Source organism: Rhinolophus ferrumequinum, chromosome 16, assembly GCF_004115265.2.
Source record: "Rhinolophus ferrumequinum isolate MPI-CBG mRhiFer1 chromosome 16, mRhiFer1_v1.p, whole genome shotgun sequence".
Lineage (NCBI taxonomy): Eukaryota > Metazoa > Chordata > Mammalia > Chiroptera > Rhinolophidae > Rhinolophus > Rhinolophus ferrumequinum.
In genome coordinates this window covers 30,480,995-30,502,058 of record NC_046299.1, presented here as the reverse complement: position 1 = coordinate 30,502,058, position 21,064 = coordinate 30,480,995, and the positions used below count along the sequence as shown (strand labels likewise).

The 21,064-nt window shown below is 35.3% G+C and overlaps 1 protein-coding gene across 2 annotated transcripts in view; it reads left to right on the top strand.

The window, feature by feature from the left end:
- HECTD2 (HECT domain E3 ubiquitin protein ligase 2) overlaps positions 1 to 21,064 on the top strand; it is a 65,571-nt gene that overhangs the window by 18,128 nt on the left and 26,379 nt on the right. For both annotated transcript variants that reach the window (XR_004425339.1, XM_033131015.1), the window contains exons 3-6: positions 13,066 to 13,204; positions 13,939 to 14,041; positions 14,461 to 14,550; positions 17,681 to 17,745. Coding sequence is in view for 1 of the 2 variants with exons in the window: in XM_033131015.1 (XP_032986906.1) it covers positions 13,066 to 13,204; positions 13,939 to 14,041; positions 14,461 to 14,550; positions 17,681 to 17,745 (397 nt within the window). In the remaining variant the exon portion in view is untranslated. The remainder of the gene's footprint in view (positions 1 to 13,065; positions 13,205 to 13,938; positions 14,042 to 14,460; positions 14,551 to 17,680; positions 17,746 to 21,064) is intronic.

The window sequence follows — 21,064 nt, the reverse complement described above, 5'->3', positions numbered from 1 at the left end:
AATAGACCTCTTAGCAGACATCCTTTCTTATTGGAACGTTTAGTGCTGACTTCTAGCTGTTCTGTCTGGATGCTGCATCAATTCAGGTGTGACATGGAGTTCACATGTCAGGGTTGCTGAAGAAAGAATTATTGAATTGGAAGTTAGATTAAATCATCAAAATGTAAGCATGTTTATAATTCCTTGATCTTTTAGGAACCTCTCTTACTTGCCAATAAGATTGTTTCCTCACTGAGGCATCATTCCTGGCAGTTAGTACAGTTTCCTTTCTCTTCTCTGGTAGCAGGACCTGTGCTGGGTATTCTCTAACAGCTTGTCTCCCCGTCTGATCTTCAAGTGGTATTAGAGAAGCTGCAAAAGCCTAGCGTGGGCTTACCTAACAGCTGAGGGATGCCTTTCCTCCCTGTAGATCATGTGACTCAGTAGGCCTGTCAAGTTGGCTGTCCTTTTCAAGATCAGCAAAGTGTAGGAGTTTTACCTACTACAACAGCTGCTAGGGATGATGCAGCTTCAGAGAAGCAATATACATGGTTAAGTAATGGCAGAGGGGGCTAGCACTACATTCTCTCTTACTGTTTTGTATCCTCCTTTCTAAAGTGATTATGCCCCTTTCAGACTTACGTAAAACCCTTTTAAACAGCACAGAACGACTTTAAAAGAAATGAAACAATTTCTCCCCAAACCTTTAAAAATATCTTTGCACTCTTGGTAATTCGGAAAAGGGTAGACGTGAACTCGGACGTGGACCTCAGGGGCCCTCCTCCTCTTCCAGCTCAGTCCATCTCATGAGTTTGTTCTAGAAGGGACCTGCTGTGACATAATACACCCTCAGGAGGAATGCATCCTGTGGTCTTTGCCACTCTGAAATAGCCGAGGGAAGAACAGAATGGTCTTTAGTTCAAATCGTGACTGGATCAGTGTGTGGGGGTCCTGTGATCTATTCTCAGGTGAAGCACCACAGAGTTCTCACAGTTTCTCCAAGAGCAACTTGAGAGGCAGACAGTAAAACAAGCTGTTGGGAAAAACCCAGCACAGAACTTGCCCTCCAAGGAGAGAAAAGCACTTTCAGTAGCCACGTTAGGATTCCTACCCTAGAAGAACTATCTCCAAGGCCTCAAATGACCCCATCTCCAGGTTTCTTTGGAGAACGAATTGGTTTTTGGACTAAATCTCCAAGATCCTTCTCTAGGTCAGAGTGAGTACCTTGTACTTGGCTTTTCTTACCTACTATGCCTATGGGAGAGGTGTATCCATCAAGAACTTAGAATACCTTGCTGCATGCATTTGTTTACTTATCTGTCTCTTTACTGGTCTGTAAGCTCCTTAAGCTTTTATTTTGGAGAAGGAAAGGGCCATCCTTTTTCTTTGAATAGGTAATACTTTTATACGTTTCAAAAATCAAAGCTATAAAAATTAAGTGTTTTAGATATCTCATTTTCACCCTTTTCCCTGCTGTCTTTTGTGTTCTTTCCTGTGTTTCATTATGCAAATGAAAACAGATATAAATGATTTTTATTTTTTACCTGATTTTCTACCTTTTTTTAAAGAAAAGGTAAAGCAGTCCAGCACCTTGCGTTTTCAGTTAATGTATCCTGGATATCTTTCTATATCAGTACATACGAAGCTTCCTTCTTCTTTTTTACAATCATATTCCATTATATTGGACATGCTATAACTTATTTAATAAGATCCTTTTAAAAGAAATTCCTTCTTTTACTATTGTATACAATGCCACAGTGAATGACTCTGTACATATGTTGTTTTGTTCATATGTAGGTGTATATATAGGACAGTCTTAGAAGTGAGATTGTTGGGGCCAAGAGTAAACGCATTTACTATCTCCTTGATTTTTGAATTCATCTGTGTCATCTCCAGGATACATTGCTCCTGGTACATGGAGTCTTTATTCAGTAAATGATATACTGAATTAGGAAATATACGGAGGCACTTTTTCTGGGTTTTTGGCCAGTTTGCCCTGTTGAGATGTCAAACCCATCTCAAGGCTATAATACATTCTCTAAGATATGCCCAATATAAGGTATCTATTCTGTTAGAGATAACCTTCTATGAAAAGGACTTTTGAATATTTTTATAACTAGACCCACACAAGAACGTTTCACCTATGCTTTTGTTGCGGTTTTATAAACACACACATCATTTAGCTTAGTAAAACTATGCATCTCCACATACCAGTGAATGTACCGCTTTATTTGGCTCCCGGCTAACGTCCTGTGAGTCAGAGTTTTTCTCCCCCTTTCATCCTTTCTCTCTCCCACCTCGATGCTTTCTTTCCAAATGTTCAGAAAAGCCATCCTGTAGACAATGATGTGGACACCACCTGTTATGACTAATCCACTCTGGTCTGTCCCTGTTTCAGCCACCGGCTACTACTAAATACGTAGTCAAAAGCAGTGCCAAAGAATTGAACTGATAGAGGGATCTTTCAAATTGTAGCTCCTTTATTACCTGTTTGGTATTCACAGGTTGTAAATTAGGATATTAATAAGAATCTGAGTCTTTGAGTTAACTACTACCAGTAATTGTCACTCTGACCTTGGACATTAAACTTGGGCCTTGGGAGCCTTCATTTACTCATTTATAGAACAAGGAACTGGGGCATTTTGAGTTGTAAATATCTTCTACACCTACGTTTTAGGATTTAAAGAGTTAATTTTTCAACATATTTATTTTGTTTGATCCTTGTTGAGTTTTGTTTTGTTTGGCAGTGTAAATTTAGGGTTCAGTTTTGCTGCTTGTTTTTATACGTGGTAGGTTTCCCATTATTCGATAGTGGAAATAACAGGGTTTATAACTTACCAAGGTGGGTTTGAATCCTGGCTCTGTAACTTACCAGCTGTATGAGCCCGGAAAAGTTATTTAATCTCCCTGTACTTGTTTTCCCATCTGTAAAATAGGGTAATAGATAAGCCACCTCATAAGGTTGTGAGAATAAATGAAAAACGGCATTTAAAAGTATTCAGTTTCCTGCCTTATGAAATTCAGTAAATGTGAGTGATAATGCGTGCTGCTGAGCAGCTAAGTTGTGGGGGAAGGATTGAAATGGGGCAGGATTTTCCATTACGTTTAACCCATGAGTAACTAACTATACAAATTTTAAAAAATTTGAAGTGAAGCATGCCACACATATAGAAGAATGAAATCCATACTTGGATATGGTTTTAATAATAAAATGAACACTCATTAACTTAGCACTCAAATTAAGAAAAAGAGCATTAACCGCCTCTTAAAAGCTCCAGTGAGCCCACCCCAATCTCATCGCCCTTCCTTTCGTCCAGAGGTAACTACTATTCCCTTGATTTTTAAAACATAGTTTTGTTACCAACTCAGACATAGACAACAGTATGGTGGTTACCAGGGGGGAAGGGAGGCGGGGGGATGATGAACAGGGGAAAAGGGTCAAATATATGGCGATGGAAGGAAACTAGACTTTGCGTTGTAAGCACACAATGCACTGCACAGATGATGTATTATAGAATTGTACCCTTGATACTTACATAATGTTATTAACCAGTGTCACCGCCAAATAATTTAATAAAACAGTAGTTTTATTTCCTTTGTACATGTGCATGAACAAGTACTGCTTAGTTTTGAAAAACTGAATAGCAAGCACAAAACTGGATGTGTAAGGCACAAATATTACCACTGTTAGGTGAAGGTTCCCAAGAGATGATAATCTGAACAGAGTGTCTGAATTAAATCTGGCCCCAGCTTTCCCAAGAATATATAGGCCATTCTGGGGAAGTCATTGGACAAGGGCCTGAGTGAGTCCTGGAAATCAAAGGACAGCCATTGGGATATCTGACAGAGCTGTGATTTGGACTGTGGATTAGATGTCCGGCAGAAATATGGATGCTCCAGCTGTCAGGAGTACCCCAGGTCAAGGCAGTGAAGTAAGTGTCCTCAGCTGATTCAGGTAGCAGAGCAAGAAGTGGAGAGCAGGGATTCATCACTCACTGGCTAGACAAGCAGAAGTACAGATAACACTCTGGACTCGGCTCACCCTGTTCAGTCTGGCTTCAGTTAAAGAAGAGTACAAAGGCAGTCAGGATCTTGGTGATGACAGGTATCAAAATCACTCCTAGGCTACTCTGTCCTAGTCTGTGCACAGCACAGCTCTCATCTTAGGCCGGTGTGATCCTGGCCTCTTGTATGAGATCTCTGTCTCTCCTTTTGTCTCTGTCTCCCCGGAAGCTTGTAGAACCAACCATGGCTTTACGTTAGGGTTTTGAAATTGCACGATGCTATGCCTTGGTGTGGGTCTGTTTTCATCCCTTGAGCTATGTATTTGGTAGGCTCTTTCCATCTAGCAATACGTGTCCATGAATTCCAAGAAATTTTCTAGAAATTTTGTATTGATGATTTCTTCCCATCTGCTTTTTCTGTCCTTTCTTTCTGAGTCTCCTAGTATTCAAAAGCCAGGCTTTCTGAACTAATTTTCTTTTTGTTCACTCCTGCTTCCCATTTCTTTATCCTTTTGCTCTATATTTTAGAGAATTTCCTCAAAACCCTTCTATTGAGTATTGTATTTCTGCTAACGTGCTTTTAATTAATAAGAATTTTTGCCTCTGAATATTTCTTTTTGAGAGCACCCTCTTACTGCCTGGTTGTATCATCTTTTATCTCTGAATAAATTAATGATACATTTTTGGTGGTTGTTTTTTTTTTCTCCTTGCATGATTTCTCATTCTTCCAAGTTGCTTTTGTCTATTTGTTTTGGTTTCTACCTTCCATATTGAAATCATCTGAAGGCTTGTTCACTCACATGCAGGCTGTAAGCTTGGACTTTAGGTGGGTTTTAGCTAGAACCCCTGCACCTGGTCTTTTCATTGGCTCCTCACGTCGTGGTGACTGAATTCTAAGAGCGAGCGTCCCAAAAGAGACAGCCAAACAAATTGTATTGCCTTTTGAAACCTAGTCATACAGCATCACTCTGCCACATTCTTTTTTATTAGCAGGGAGCCACTATATCTGGCCTGTATTCAAAGGGAGAAGAATTACACTCCATCTTTTGATAAGAGGAGCATCAAAGAATTTAGGGACATATTTTAAAAGCACCACATCATGTGAATGTAGAATGTATATTCAGGAAGAGCACCCAGGTCTTTGACTCTTATTTCACAACTTTTTCTCATACCCTGTTGTAGGGCAGGAATTTGTAACTAAAATCAGGTGTAGGCATGATATGTGCATGTTAACTTTCCATACTTCTGCGGTCTCCATTGTCGGTCATTATATAGTTCTCTCTAATAGAGGATTTTTTTAACTTTTTTGATAGGTTTATAAGTCCTGTCCATTTTGTTCTTAAGTAGTTGTAGAGATGGAAGTTAGACATTATTAAGCCAGTGGTTTTCAAACCTATTTCTGTACTTTTTATTTTCAGAGAAAAACACTTTCTGAAAAATAAAATTTTTCCTTGAGCATCATTACATTAAGCAGAGAAAAGTTGAGTTGCTCTAAGTAAACACATCCACATAGCACCATGTCCCTCAGGTGGCCCTTGAAGTTCTTCTCTGGAATCTTGGAAACCACTGACTTCGGCCAGTCTCTTTCATTTGATGATGTCAGCACTGAGACCTAAGGCATTTCAATGACATGTCTGAGGTTACGGAAGTTAGTAACCTATCCAGCAGCAGGACCTAGTAGTCCTTTACTTCCACGGTGGTGATTTCCCAGTATTTATTACTTATTTAATTACAAATTATTTGAGACAAAATTTATGGTATAGCATTTTGCAACAGTGTGTCACCGGCAACAAACCTTTTGTATCAGCATTTCCTCTCCAGCAATAGAGGGGTAAGAAATACAGTCTCTATGTGGGTTGGGTGTACCTCATACTGAACACCCAACACACATAGAGACTCATGTTTACCTCTGATGCTGCTGTTGCCATCTTGGATGGCTGACCAGGAATAGTCTTCAATCTCCTAATCATGTGGCTGGTTTAAAATGCCAGTCTTCCTTTTGGTTGCTACTGTTGTGGAAAGCTACATATTACTGTTTTCAACCAGAGTCAGCCTATTGGCTTCTTGAAAACACTGAGCTGGCAATGTTTGCCTGATAATCTCACACCCTTATATACATAGTTGTATTATGATCTTTACATTTTTAAAAATATACTGCCAGCCCCCAACACTCTTACTCTTCTTACACTGGCTTCAAATGTTTTACTTAATGTTTCTAAGCAACCAACTAAAATTGGCAACACTATATTAAAAGAAAAGGAAAATGATTGCTGCTTATCATTTTAGCACAGAGCGTTCCCAAGTATTGGCTGAATGAAACCTAAATGACAGGTTTTCACTGAGAAATATATTTTGGCTTTTTTCAGTGTATTACGATATTCTATATTGCAGAAAAAGCGGCATATGATAGAACAAAGGTTTGCCTGTTCTATTTATAATATCAGTTTGAGATTTAATTAATCTCTCATCACCACAGTTATTGATTTTTCTCTTTTGAATTAGATTTTAATAACCATCTGTGAGAACAGGCTGAAAGCCTGTCTCTGGAAACAATGCCTTGATATTCAGGAACATGAGAGCAGCTGTGAGCTGTTATTCTTCCTTTCTTAATAGCTAATGTCACATCCTGTAGTTTGGCTTTCATTCACTAATGTGAGCAAAGGATTCTGCCTCTGACTCAAGTTCCATTAACATAGTACGTTAACATTTTGCATTACTCTTCCTTCCAAGTTACCTTCTGAACTAAAAATAAATCCCATCTGGGCCTCTGGTTCCAACCTCATCCTGTAATACTCTTAGCCTTGGCATTACTATTTCTCTTATATAAGAATTTCGCCACTCTCAGGCTTTGCCAAAATCCAGTTCTCTTCCTAATTAAATTTCACTCTTCTACCTCAGCATGGTATTAATAAAAATGAGTAGGTGTAAAAATGTATATATATGTCTGTAAGTGAATAAGTTAATTTATATTTGAATAAGTCTGTTTGTCTCTAATAGTGGGTGTTTATGGCCAGGTGGGGAAAGGTGTGTAGGAAGGGATAGGAAAAGGTAAGCCTGGTGAAGAGGAAGAGAAACTGTATAGGAGCCTCAAAAGGTAATTGTAAAAAGACTGGTGTTGGAGAGAGGAGACTACTTATCATCTGTTTCCATCCCATTAATAAAGATTTCCAAACATAATTCATAAGAAATCATTTGTTGAGATATCTCATTTTACTTGCTAATAAACCTCTGTCCAATTTGTGCTTAAAGTACAAACTACTAGAAATTGGGTATTTAATAAAGGGTATAAAAACCCTTTACAGAACTGAATTAAAGAAACTTAATAATCTGTTATACACTGGCAGCAGTATTGCTGTCTCCTAAAACTGATGAATGTTTCTCAATGGGACCCTCAGACTAGCAGCAGCAGCAGCAACTGAGAGCGTGTTACAAATGCGAATTCTGGGGCCCCACCCCAGATCTACTGAAATACAAACTTTGGGGAGGGCCTAATAATCTGTGTTTTTACAAGCTCTCCCAGCAATTCTGATATTCAGTCAAGTTTGAAAACCATTGCTGTTGAGTATAAGAAATTGTCAACTCTGTTCTATCTTCTACTATTAGAATTCACTTTAAAATATAATGAAATGTATCTTAGTCTATTGAAGTCAGCAACAGACCCAAGGATAGATGCTTGATTGGTAGAGTGTGTAAGAAAGGAAAGAAGATCTTATAGCTGTGTTACTGCTGTGATGATTGATATGGCTGTTCACTTAGTTGAAAATATATCCTGATTATATTAGAGTAGAATCTAAGTCTGTATGTGTACATTTCACTGTACAATTTAGAATTTAAAATAGTAATCTACTCTATTGGTTTGGAAGTGTTAATACTTGTGAAAACGTAATAAATAAAGTAAAATGCTCAGTGGATGGGCACAACCGCAGAATGAAGAAGACAGGAATTAATGAGTTGGAATATAGAACAGTGGAAATTACTCAGTCTGAACAACAGCGAGAAAATAGAAAGAAACAACATGAAGAGATTTCCGGTCAGGATGGTAGAATAGGTAAATGCTGGGCTTGCATCCTCTCATGACCACATCAAAATTACAACTAAACTACAGAACAGCCATCATTGAGAATCACCTGAAGTATGGCTGAACTGAAGCCCTACAACTACAGACGTACAGAAGAAGCCACCTCGAGACTGGTAGGAGGGGCAGAGACACAGAATGGGCTGGTCCCACATCTGCATGTGACCATTAAAATTGGGAGGGATATCTCAACTGCAGAGGTCCCCCCTGAGGAGTGAGGGGTCCCGGCCCCACACCAGGCTCCCCAGCCTGCTAGGGAGAAGTCCCCATAACTTCTGGCTGTGAAAACCAGCGGAGATTGTGGCTGAGTGAGATGAAGGGCAGCTGCACTTCCAGGCGCCCCACTTAAATGGCCCACGCACAGACTTACTGATGAACTCACTCACTCTGAGCTCCTGCGCTGGGGCAACAGGGACATATGGGGAGGAACTGAGTTGTCTGGCTTCAGGGAAATGGCTGGAGGGACAGCTTTCTTCTGGATGGAGGAGCTGGTGAAAGCCATTGTTTCTTTGTTAAGCCTTCCTCCCTCTCCTAGCATGTAGACGCAGGCTGCCACTATATCTGAGTCTCCATCAACCTAACACCATTCATTCGCCTCGCCCAACCCAACTTTGGGCACATCCAAGCTGCTTTCAGTGGCTGTTCCATACAAACAGCCTGTCTTGGCCCATTCTGCAGACCCTTAAAATCTCTCAAAGGTTCACAAAACATGAACAAGTAGCATCTGGCTTTGGTGTGTCTTGTACCTCTGGCTGAGCAGCCTACAGCTTGTGGCTAAACTGGGCCTGTGGCATGGTCCCTTCCAGGAGGGCCTGGGACTGGCATGCCCAGTGACAAGCTTCGGACCAAGCTAGAGCATCATCCAGCTTCCTCCAAGGATTACACACCCAAAGGACACACTGGACAGGTACCTGAGCCCTGCGAGAGTGAATCCTGCTCCGTAGAGTCAGCCCCTGCACAATAGCTCCTCCACTGTAGTCACAGCCAGTTTTCAAAACCCATCAGCCCAAGGGTCAATTCACTCCCATTGAAGTGCAAACAGCAACCAAGGCTCAACTACTACAGAAGGGCACAAACAACACACAAAGAACACACCTGGAGCACCCAGCTCAGGTAATCAAGGAAACTGCACCACTGGGCCCCACAGGACACCAACTACATAAGACCCTTCTACTAAGACAGGCAGACATAGCAGCCCTAACACATAGAAATAAACACAGGGAGGAAGCCAAAATGGGGAGACAAAGAAACATGTCCCAAATAAAAGAACAGAACAAAGTGCCAGAAAAAGAACTAAACAAAATGGGGACAAGCAGTCTACCAGCTGCAGAGTTCAAATCACTGGTTATAAGGATGCTCAGTAATCTCAGAGAGAATTTCAGCGAAGAGATAGGAAACATAAAGAGACAGAGAACATAAAAAAGAACCTCTCAGAAGTAAAGGATATAACTGGACTGAAGAATATATTAGAGGGGATCAGTAGGAGATTAGATGAAGCAGAGGGTCAAATCAGCAATTTAGAAGAGAAGGTAGCAGAAAACACCCAATCAGAAGAGCAAAAAGAAAAAAAGAATGAGGGTAGTTTAAGGGGCCTCTGGTACTACATCAAGTGTACCAAAATTCATATCATAGGGGTACGAGAAAGAGTAGAGAGAGCAAGAATTAAAAACCTATTTGAAGAAATAATGACAGAAAATTTTCCTAACCTGGTGAAGGAAATACACATACAAGCCCAGGAAGCGCAGAGAGTCCCAAACAAGATGAACCCAAGGAGGTCCACGCCGAGACACATCATAATTAAAAGAGCAAAGGTTAAAGACAGAATCCTAAAAGCAGCAAGAGAAGGGTATCTAGTTACTTATAAGGGAGCTCCCATAAGATAGTTAGCTGGTTTCTCAGAGATTGGCAGGAAATATTCAAAGTGATGAAAAGCAAGGACCTACAACCAGGAATACTCTACCCAACAAGACAATCATTTAAAATTGAAGGAGAGATAAATGGCTTCCCAGACAAGAAAAAGCTACAGGAGTTCATCACCACCAAACCAGTATTATAAGGAATGTTAGAGGGACTTTTTCAAGATAAGAAAAGAAGAAATAAAAAATATGAATAATAAAATGGCAATTACTCCATATCTATCAACAATTACTTTCAATGTAAATGGATTAAATGCTCCAATCAAAAGACATAAGGTGGCAGAATGGATAAGAAAACAAGATACTTACATATGCTGCCTACAAGAGACTCACTGCAGGTTAAAAGACAGACTGAAAGTAAAGGGATGAAAAAAGATATTTCATGAAAATGGAAACAGATTAAAGAAAAAAAAAAGAAAAAGAAATTCGGGTAGCAATACTTACACCAGACAAAATAGACTTTAAAACAAATGCTGTAACAAGAGACAAAGAAGGACCCAGTGTTTCCACTTGTGTTTGGAATTTATCCAAAGAAACACAAAGTGCTACTTCAAGGGGACGTGTGTATCCATATATTCATTGCAGCATTGTTTACAATGGCCAAGATGTGGAGGCAGCCTTGGTGTCTGTTGATGGATGAATGGATAAGAGTAGGAGGTCATACATATGTACAGTGGAATATTGCTCAGCCATGGATGGGAATGGGTTCTTGCCACCTGTGATGGCATGGATGGACCTGGAGGGTATTGTGCTGAGTGGAGTGTGTCAGACAGCAAAAGACAGATGCAATGTGATTTCACTTATATGTGGAATCTAAAGAACAAAATAAAGAAAACAGAAAAACTCATAGGTACAGAGAACATTTTGATGATTGCCAGATAGGAGGCGGATTGCAAGGGGAGTGAAAAAGGGAAAGAAATTAAGTACAAATTAATTGTTACACAGTAGTCATGGGAGCGTAAGGTATAGCATAAGGAATATGGTCAATAATATTGTAATAACTGTGTATGGTGTCAGATGGATACTAGAGTTATTGGGGTGATAGATGGGAGAGAGGTTGGGGGCACGGTGAAAAATGTGAAGGCATTAAGAAGTACAAATTAGTAGTTACAAAATAGTCATGGAAATGTAAAGTATAGTTATTACCATATTATTGCCAGTAGACCTACTCTAAAAGAATGCATTAAGAGGTTCTCTAAACAGAGAGGAAACAATAAAAGAAGGAACCTTGAAACATCCAGAAAGAAGAAAGAATAGGATAAGCAAAAAATAGGTAAATACAACAGATTTTCGTTTTCCTTTTGTGTTTTTCTAAATTATGGTTGACAGTGGAAACAAACTTTGTAACACTGGTGTGTTCTAAATATAGGTAAAGAAAATACTGAATTATAAACAGAAGGGTAAAGAGGTGTAAAATGAGGTATGATTTCAACCAGTAAAATGATAGTAGATATGTGTACATAATGTAATATCTGGAGCAACCTTTCAGAAACATTGCAGATAAGTTAAAATGGAATTCTAAAAAATGTTGAAGGAATTCACAGGAAGGCAGGAAAATTTAGAGAGAACAAATAAAAAACAAAAGTAAAATGAAAGACTTAAGCCCTAACATATCAATTATTACATATAAATGGTCTAAAAATATAAGCAGCACAAATCCCCAAAACCATAAGATCTCCATGGTGTTTGCTTCTGGGCAGGTGTAAGCAGAAGGAAGCATCCAGGCTGTTTAATGGACCTGAGAACAAGAGAGCTTCAAAATAAGCGACAGGTATCCACTGGAGAGCTCAGAAAGCCAGTCTGAGAACAAAGGCTGAAAATGGGAGGGGTTTTGCCAAGAGCAGATAAATGCAGAGGGCCTGTGTTAAGATCAGAAGAGAGAAGGTACCTCCTGTGAATTCCCAAAACTGACTAAGTAGGGTGCCCTTCCAAGGCCATGGCCCCGTAAATTTGATTAATTTGAGCAGCACTGGGACAGTAGAAATTAAGGAAAAAGGATACCAGAATAAAAGTAAAGGAGGGAAACAGGGCCTGGAAATATCAGAAAGCAAGCTGCCATAGCTACACCTTCTAAAGTTTGGGAAAACTAATTTCAAATAATATTGGCAATAGAAAAGGAAAAAAATCAAAGTCTTTAATTTTTAGTTACAAAACTTTATTGTAATAAAGAAAAAGAAACAATAAAATCCACTTGAACAATGAAAGCACATCAGAAACACGTACCAAAAAATAGATAAAATCTTATTTCAAGATGAGCTAAAATTCGTTAAGAAAATGATGCGACACTTAATAACAGAATTGTAAAACTGAGAAATGAGGTGACAATTAGAAATATTTAAAATTTTTTTAAATTAGTAGGAACACAAAAGTAAGCATAACATATCAGGCCTTAAGAGAACTAGAAGATGAAAAGGAGGAAATGTTTAATAATTTAAAAGCTGAAGAGGTAAAAAAGAATTTGAGGAAATTAACTACAATTGAAACAGGCAGTCTATCCACCATGTGGGTAGTTGAAGCAAGGAGGAGCTGGTAATACTCTATTCCTTGGCTGGTTAGTGGTTTCAATAATATAGTCATTCACTAAGCCATACATTTGTTTTATGACCTTTTTGTGTGTTCATTTTATTTTATAATTAAAAGGTTATAAAGTATAAAAGGCAAATATTTGCAAAAAGAAAAATACATTAAAATTTTACACAAGTTGATAGGAAATACTAAAACTCCAATAAAGAATTGCTGGGAATGCAAATAAATGATTAGCATCTATTCAAAGAGCTAATAAACATTAAAAACATTGAGTCTCACTGAAATATTCCCTGAAAGGCAACTTTTGGGAGAAGAGCAGGGGAAAGAAACTATATTACATCTATAGGTAAATTTTAATGTCAAGTACAGCCTAGTATCTATTGTGGGTGAAATTGGAGGTGGGAGAACGAATCTCCCCTAAGTGCCCTTCAATATGGTACGTTTTTCTGTTATTTGACCCCAACGTGAATGCAATACAAAATACTTCATTTGAGTTAGCCTGGCATTTTATAATTTGGAGAAATTCTGTGATTAATTACATTGAATGCTTTTTTATACTTCACAGTGAGAGACCTACCACCAATTTGCCTTGATGTTAGACAGAAACAGCGTCTCTCTACTGATGCATTATCATCCGAAATGAAGGCCCCAGTTCTTCCAGACCCTGTACTTCCTATCCAGCCCAAAACTATGAAAGACTTTCAGTAAGTTTCAGCTCACTACTATATGTAGACATACATATGTAGTGACATATGACATTTCATATGTAGTCATCTGCATGTCAGTGCTTTCTATAATTTAATATTTTTGTGGGAGAAATTGAATTTGTGGATTATTATAAGGCCAAGAGTGAAGACACAAAAGACACAAAAGACTAGATGTCTCAAGTTGATGGTGAAAACAAACGTATAAATAACAGGTAAGGAATAGATAATGTTGCAGCAGAAGAAACACTCAATCAGAGAATATGAGTCAAAACAGGCAAAACAGGAGGTAAAGGAGGTGATAAAATAGAATGTTTCCTTTTTTAAAACTAACATTTTATCTAAGTGACACATGAACTCTAAAAGCTATGTCACTACTAACAGAATCCAAATGAATATTTGAAGGACCAAAGGATAATGAGAAAGTAGAGACAATAGAAGGTAAACAAAATCTCTTAAGTTTGAAATGAAGAAAGGAAAGAGTGTTAGATATAAGGAGCATGTCAAGAATGAACTTTTTAAAAAGCAAGTAAATGAGAAAGTTGAAGCTGGATTAATATCTAATTCTAATTAAGAATTATAAATCCATAAACTATATTAACTTTAACTGGAACATATTTCTCTACTCAGCTTCAGTATTTCAAGTTGCATGTTTGGTGACATTTATTTGTAAAGAAGTAATGTGATTTTATCTGAATAGTATTTCCATTATTGTTAATCTGTTTTCATTTTAGGGAAGATGTAGAAAAAGTTAACTCATCAGGGGATTGGAAAACAGTATATGATTTTTATCTAACAACATTTGATTCTTTCCCAGAACTAAATGCTGCATTTAAGGTAATAATACATAAAACACATTTTCCACTTTTAAACTTTCAAAAAAAGATACAAACTTGCCTCTTTTTCTACGCAATATTGACTTAAGCAACTGTTTAAAATATATATATATGTGTATTAATTTCTGAATATACATGTATCAAATATTACTTAAGTGATATCTTAAAGATTGTTTTTATCTGTATTAACTGTTAATGTTTGACTCCATCCTTTCAGTTTTGAAAAAGAATGTTATTAAAATAATTTTTATACATTTATTTTCATTTTTAGCAATTTTGACCTAAAAGGTTGTGTTGTGTTTTTTTTTTTGTCGTACTAAGAAAATATTAGAAATTATGAAGGAACAATTAGTGTTCAAATATTACTAAGAACAGTCCTTAAAATGTTATATATACTTAATTATTTAATTGAATTTGCAGAAAGATGCCACCACCTCATTTAATACCATTGAAGACTCTGGGATTAATGCTAAATTTGTGAATGCTGTATATGATGCCTTACTTAATACTGTAAGTATTATTTATGAACACATGCAGATAGTATAATTCTTTGTCTTGTCTATATTTCAAAAGCAGCTACATACATATTGTAAAAATCACACAAATATTGTAAAAATCACTTTGTAATATAATTATATTAGAAACTACAAATTTACAGTAAATGTAATTGGAATTCTCAGAAATTAGATTGTTTCTATTTTTCTAATGAAATGAGAATTAAACAGAAAATACATTTATGTCCAGTCCTTGTTTAGGAAGGCTTGCTAAAGTAAAATTATGCCTCATTTACCCAGCAAAAGGAAGTAAGTTATTTGATTGTATTGGCGTTGCACTGAACCTAACTTAAGCGTGTATCAGAATCACAAGGAAGGGCTTCTTAAAATACAGAGTTTCAGATTCAGCAGGTCTGGGGTAGAGCGCAAGAATTTGTGTTTCTAATGAGTTCCCAGGATATGTTGATACTCCTGATCCAGGGACCACATTTTTGAGAATCCCACTGCTATAGATCAGTTCCTGAAGAATTGATGATCTTTCAATCCATGAGTATGGTATATCCCTCCAAATACTTAGATCTTCTTTAATTTCTCTTGGTAATGCTTTGTAGTTTTCTGGGTAAAGGTCTGACACATACCTTGTTACACTTATTTCTAGGTACTTGATTTTTTTTTTAATGCTATTGTAATTTCATTTTCTAATTATTACTAGTATATGGAAATACTTTCATATATTTATCTTTATTTACTTTTCTAAATTCATTAATTCTAATAGTACATCAGATTTATTTGGATTTTCTTTATAGACAATTATGTCATTTGTGAAAAAATGAGAGTTTATCTCTTTCCAATTCTTGTATGTGTATGTATGTATGTATGTATGTGTGGTTATAATACTTTTTATACATTTTATTGCACTGACTAAAAACTTCTTGTACAATTTTGAATAAAATAAGTAATAGCAGACATCTTTGCTTATTCCTAATCTCAGTACTTTACTATTAAATATATGAAAGAATACTTAATAGTATTTGTCACCAAAGAAATGAAGATAATATTACACATCCATTCAAAACTAGTAAAAAAAAAATATGTTAAATATCTCACCAAGTATTGGCAATATTGTGGAGCAGTTAGAACTTTTATAGCCTGGTTAGGTAAGCATAAACTTGTACACCCACTTTGGAAAACTACTTGGCATTATTACTAACACTGTGCATATGCACATGCTGTGACCCAGAAGCTCCACTGCTAGGACACTTCTCTGACTTCTTCTGACTTGGAATGGTGTTAATGTTTTATAGGCACTAAAACATTAAAAATCTATAACATAAGGGAAGAACCCTCTAAAATATAGTACAGACAAACCAAAACCTACCTATATTTTGAATACCATAGCCATACTTAAAAAAAAAAAAAACTAATCCATGTAACTTTTGTACATAGTGCTTTTACATGTCTTCAGTCTAAAGATTTTTAAAAATCTAAACACATCTTCAATTTTTCTTAGTTTTTGGTATTAAGGCATTGTAACGAACTCAGGGATTTTAATTGATAGATATGGATACGTGTGTGTGTGTGTGTGTGTGTGTGTGTGTGTGTGTGTGTTTATTTCCTAACCCTGTTCACTGAAAAGGCCTGGAAGCAGTAATACTCAGTAGCAATGAGCACTTCAGCATATATGGTTTCTAAATACGTTCTTCACTAAAAGAAATCAGAGCTCCCTAGAGAAATGGCTAATTCCAGGAGTGAGATAGCTAAAGTACAAGATGAACCTGGAACATCTAATTTTTCACCCTTAAAATGATATTGGCTGTGGGTTTTTTGTAGATGTTCTTTTTCAAGTTGAGGAAATTCTCCTCTATTTCTGGTTTGCTGAGAGGTGTTTTTTGGTTGTTGTTCTTGTTTTTAATCATGAAGGAGTGTTAGATTTTGTCAAATGCTTCTGTATCTGTTAATAAGATCATATGGCTTTTCTTCTTTAGTCTGTTGATTTGATGAATTGCATTAATTGTTTTTAAAATGTTGAGCCAGCTTTACATACCTGGAATAAATCCCACCTGGTCATAGCTTGTAATTCTTTTTATACATTGTTGGATTTGATTCGCTAATACTTTGTTGAGGATTTTTACATCTGTGTTCAGGAGAGATATTGACCTGTAATTTCTTTTTCTTGTGATGTATCTTTGGTTTGGTATTAGGATAATGCTGACTTCATAGACTGAAATAGGAAATATTCTCTCTGCTTCTATTTTTTGGAAAAAATTGTAAAGAATTGGTATCCTTCCTTTCTTAAATTTCCAGTAGAATTCACCAGTAAAGTCATCTGGGCCCAGCTTTCTTTTTTGGAAGGTTATTAATTATTGATTGAATTTCTTTAATAGATATTGGCCTTTTCAAATTATCTATTTCTCCTTGTGTGAGTTTTGGGAGATTGTATCTCCCAAAGAATTAATACGTTTCATCTAGGTTTTCAAATTGTAGTAATAGAGTTGTTCATAATAGTTCTTTGTTATCCTTTTAATGTCCGTGGGATCAATAGTGATTATCCCTCTTTCATTTCTGATATTAATAATTTGTCTTTTCTCTTTCTTTCTTTGTTAGTCTGGCTAGAGGTTTATCAACTTTATTGACCTCTTACAAAAACCAGCATTTGGTTTCATTGATTTTCTCTATATAAGTTCACTGTTTTCAATTTTATTGATTTCTACTTTTATTGTATGTTTCCTTCTGCTTACTTTGGATTTGATTTTCTGTTTTGTTTTAATTACCTAAGGTGAAAGCTTAAATTAATGATTTCAGATCTTTCTTTTTTTGTAATATATTCATTCACTGCATTTCCCTCGAAGCACTGCTTTTGCTGTATCCCACAAATTTTTGAAAAGTTGTATTTTCATTTTCTTACAAAGCAAAATATAAGCTTACAATATGATCCAGATGTCATACTCCTAGTTATCTACCCAAAAAAGATTTAAAAACTTATGTCCACCCAAAAACCTGCACACAAATCTTGTCGCAGCCTTATTCAAAACTGCCCCAAATTGGAAGCAACCCGGATGTCCTTCGATAGGTAAATGGATAAGCAGTATTTAAAAAGTCACCAAGTAGCTAATCCTAATTATTTTATGATTTTCTTTTGCCTACAGCCTCAAGACATTCAGAAGACAGTATTAAAGGGAATCATTAACAGCCTGTTACGAGAATGGAAAGGGTAATTGTAATTAATATGTAGCTAGTCGGTATAGATGGTTAATTTACACATCCTATACATCTTTTATATGTATATTATCTACATACATATTATATATATATATATACACACAATATGTATGTATATATGTATGTACATATGTATGTACATATGTATGTATATATGTATGTATTTTACTCTCAGAATTGATTTTAGTTGTTATAATAAAAACATAGATCAAAAAGAAATGATAAACCATTTATAACAAAGCTTCTTGAGATTTGTGATTTATCAAGAAGGTCCATATGTGGGCTTCAGAGGATTTCTGAATCCTTTAAAATTATATATAAAATATGAGATTGCTAAGTTATATAAGTTATCCAGGATGAAATAATATGAGTATTAAATTTAGCCTTGGACTTCTGGTAGCCAGAGCAAAATTTCTGTTTTTTTCTAATATAAGGAAGTATAAGTTTAGCTACTGAAACATTTTTTTCTTGGAACTAAATTTTGAATCATTTAAGGAATGACAGATAATGTAACTGATAATGTTTTGAACTGTGAATAGGTAGAAAATACGAAAACATACTTTTAAAAATGTATCTTATTTAAATTCACATTATTTAAACAGAATTATCATTTAAATAATAGCTTCTATTAAAGCCAAGTGAATATCACTAAATTATAAATCAAATGTTTATATTAAGCCCAATTAAAAATATTATCAAAGTAGAATTCTTAAATATAATGTTGAATATACTTGTATATTTTAATAACATTGTTCTGATTTTCAAAGAAATTCATGGTTATTATAGAAAATTTAGAAAAACCAAAATAATATAAAAAAATTAAATATGTTAACATTTTGCAGTTTTTGTCTAGTCATCTTTTTTTTTTTTTTTTTTTTAGTAATTTTTTATTTTTCAATTATAGTTGACATACCAGTCTTGATGTGGCTTCTTCTGTACATCCATAGTTATAGGACTTCTGTTCAGCTAGACTCAGGCAATTCTCATTGATGGTTGTTCCATAATTTCATTGTAATTTTGATGTGTCTAGTCACCTTTTAAAAACAATTGAAATCATAATGTATAGTTTAATGTGATTTTTAATGTAAACAGTATTTTTCCTAATTTATCACTCCAGTAAAAAATTGGCATTTTCCTTGAATTTTATATTTCTGGTTGAACACATAATGCTGCATTGAAAATGAGGAAAAAATTTTAGATTGTAAAGAAAAGTCTTAGGAGAATGAGGAAATCGAGGAGTCTGAAACAACTGGGATCTCTGTCCCCTCTAATAAGCAAACCCTCAAAGCTTTCTAACCTCTGCTCTTCAAAAGTGTGCCCAAGACAGATTAAAATGATAATTTGATGTGACTTATGTATCAAAGGAGCATTTGGTCTTTACACAAAACTCTTGTTTTATTTTGGATTTATTATAATAACAAGACGTAGTTTATTGACTATCTATAATGGTCTAGGCACCTTTCTATCAATTTTACATGTATTTCTCACTGAATCTATAACTACAATCCTATAAAATAGATAATATGATTATTTTTATTTTGCATTTAAGAAAACTAATTTACAGAGAGTAAGTAAATTGCCCAAGTTAACCCAATAAATACCTAAGTCAGGATTAGAACCCAGGCAGTGTAGCAAAAGAACCTGTGGTCTTAACTACAATTTCTATACACAGAACTGTATATATAGTGCATAGGACAAAAAATTGGAAATTGTAATGGCACAGTTATAAAATGGAAAAAAAGTAGGATTCTCCTATCACCAGGAATTTTAACAGTTATGAATTGCCTTGAGCATTTTAAAATATTTTCAAATATAATTTCTGAAACAAAATAGTAGTCCCATTAAGAAAATAGTCTGACAATTATGTAGATAATAGACAGAAATAATTTAGATTTGATTTAAGCCTAAATAAATCATTATTCAGTTGAGATAATTCTTCCACAAAGAAATATTACTGACTAATAAAACATTTTTATATATACTTGTGTATACACATTTATTTCAACTTTTATTACATATGTCATATTTACGTTTCAGATTATGTGGCTTTACATTTTGGACAATGATTTACAATTTCATATTTATATTGTAACTATTTCAGGAAAGTAAGTAGTTATTTAGTCATTTTATTTTCTTAGAGGAAATACTTGAAGGTGAATCATTTTTTCCCCCAACATTTAATTTTGAAAAACTTCAAAATGCAGAAAATTTAAAAATGAAAACTTACTCACCCTTCACCTGGATTCACCAATTGTTAACTCTTTACCACATTTGCTTTTGCTTTGTTATCCTCTGTGTGTGTAATTTTTTTAAGTAAATGGAAGACGTACGACACTTCACCCCGATTATTTCAGCATGTATTTCCTAATAACATTTTTCTGCATAACCATAATATCATATCACGCCAAACAAATTTAATATTCATTTAATAATACTTTCTAAAATGCAGTCCACATTTAAATTTCCCCATTTGTCTCAAAAATGTTCTTTAATATCTGGGTTTGGTTTTTCAATCCAGGATCCAATCAAGGATCACAAATTGCCTCTGGTTATATAAGTGAACCATTTTTAACTCAAGAAGTACTTCTGAGTATTTGTGAGTGTATTCAATAGATCTTGAGACGGCAAGAAACAAACACTCATCAACTTTGCAAATAACAAAAAGTTGGTCAAGTTTGATGATGTGAAAATCCAGATTAACATGGAAAAAAAAATTAGTTACTTTTCACAGGTATTCAAAATATGAATTAGAAATATACTAGATGTATTTAAAGTGTGATTTGATTTGCAGAATAGACCTATAAACACAAGCATATTTTCTTTTTTTATATTTTTAAAATTTTTTCTTATTAGTTTCAGGTGTACAAAACAACATAATGATTAGACATTTACACCCTTCACAAAGTAATAACCCTCTCAGTCTGCTGCCCATCTGACACTGTACATAGCTGTTACAATGCCATTGACTATATTCCTTATGCTGTGCTTTACATCCGTGACCATATATATATATGGTCATTATTATTTTGTATATAATATATATGTATAATTATATACATATATATTTAATTATAGTTGATGATGAGAAACAAGGGCCTATAACCAAGACTACTCCACCCAGCAAGGCTATCATTTCAAATAGAAGGAGAGATAAAGAGCTTCCCAGATAAGAAAAAAGCTAAAGGAATTCATTACCACCAAGCCAGTATTACAGGAAACATATTTTCTTTTTTCAATGCATAAATTTTTTTGAGATATCAGTCATCCTATACTAAAAAACAGTATTCTAAAATTGTTCATTATTTTTCAGG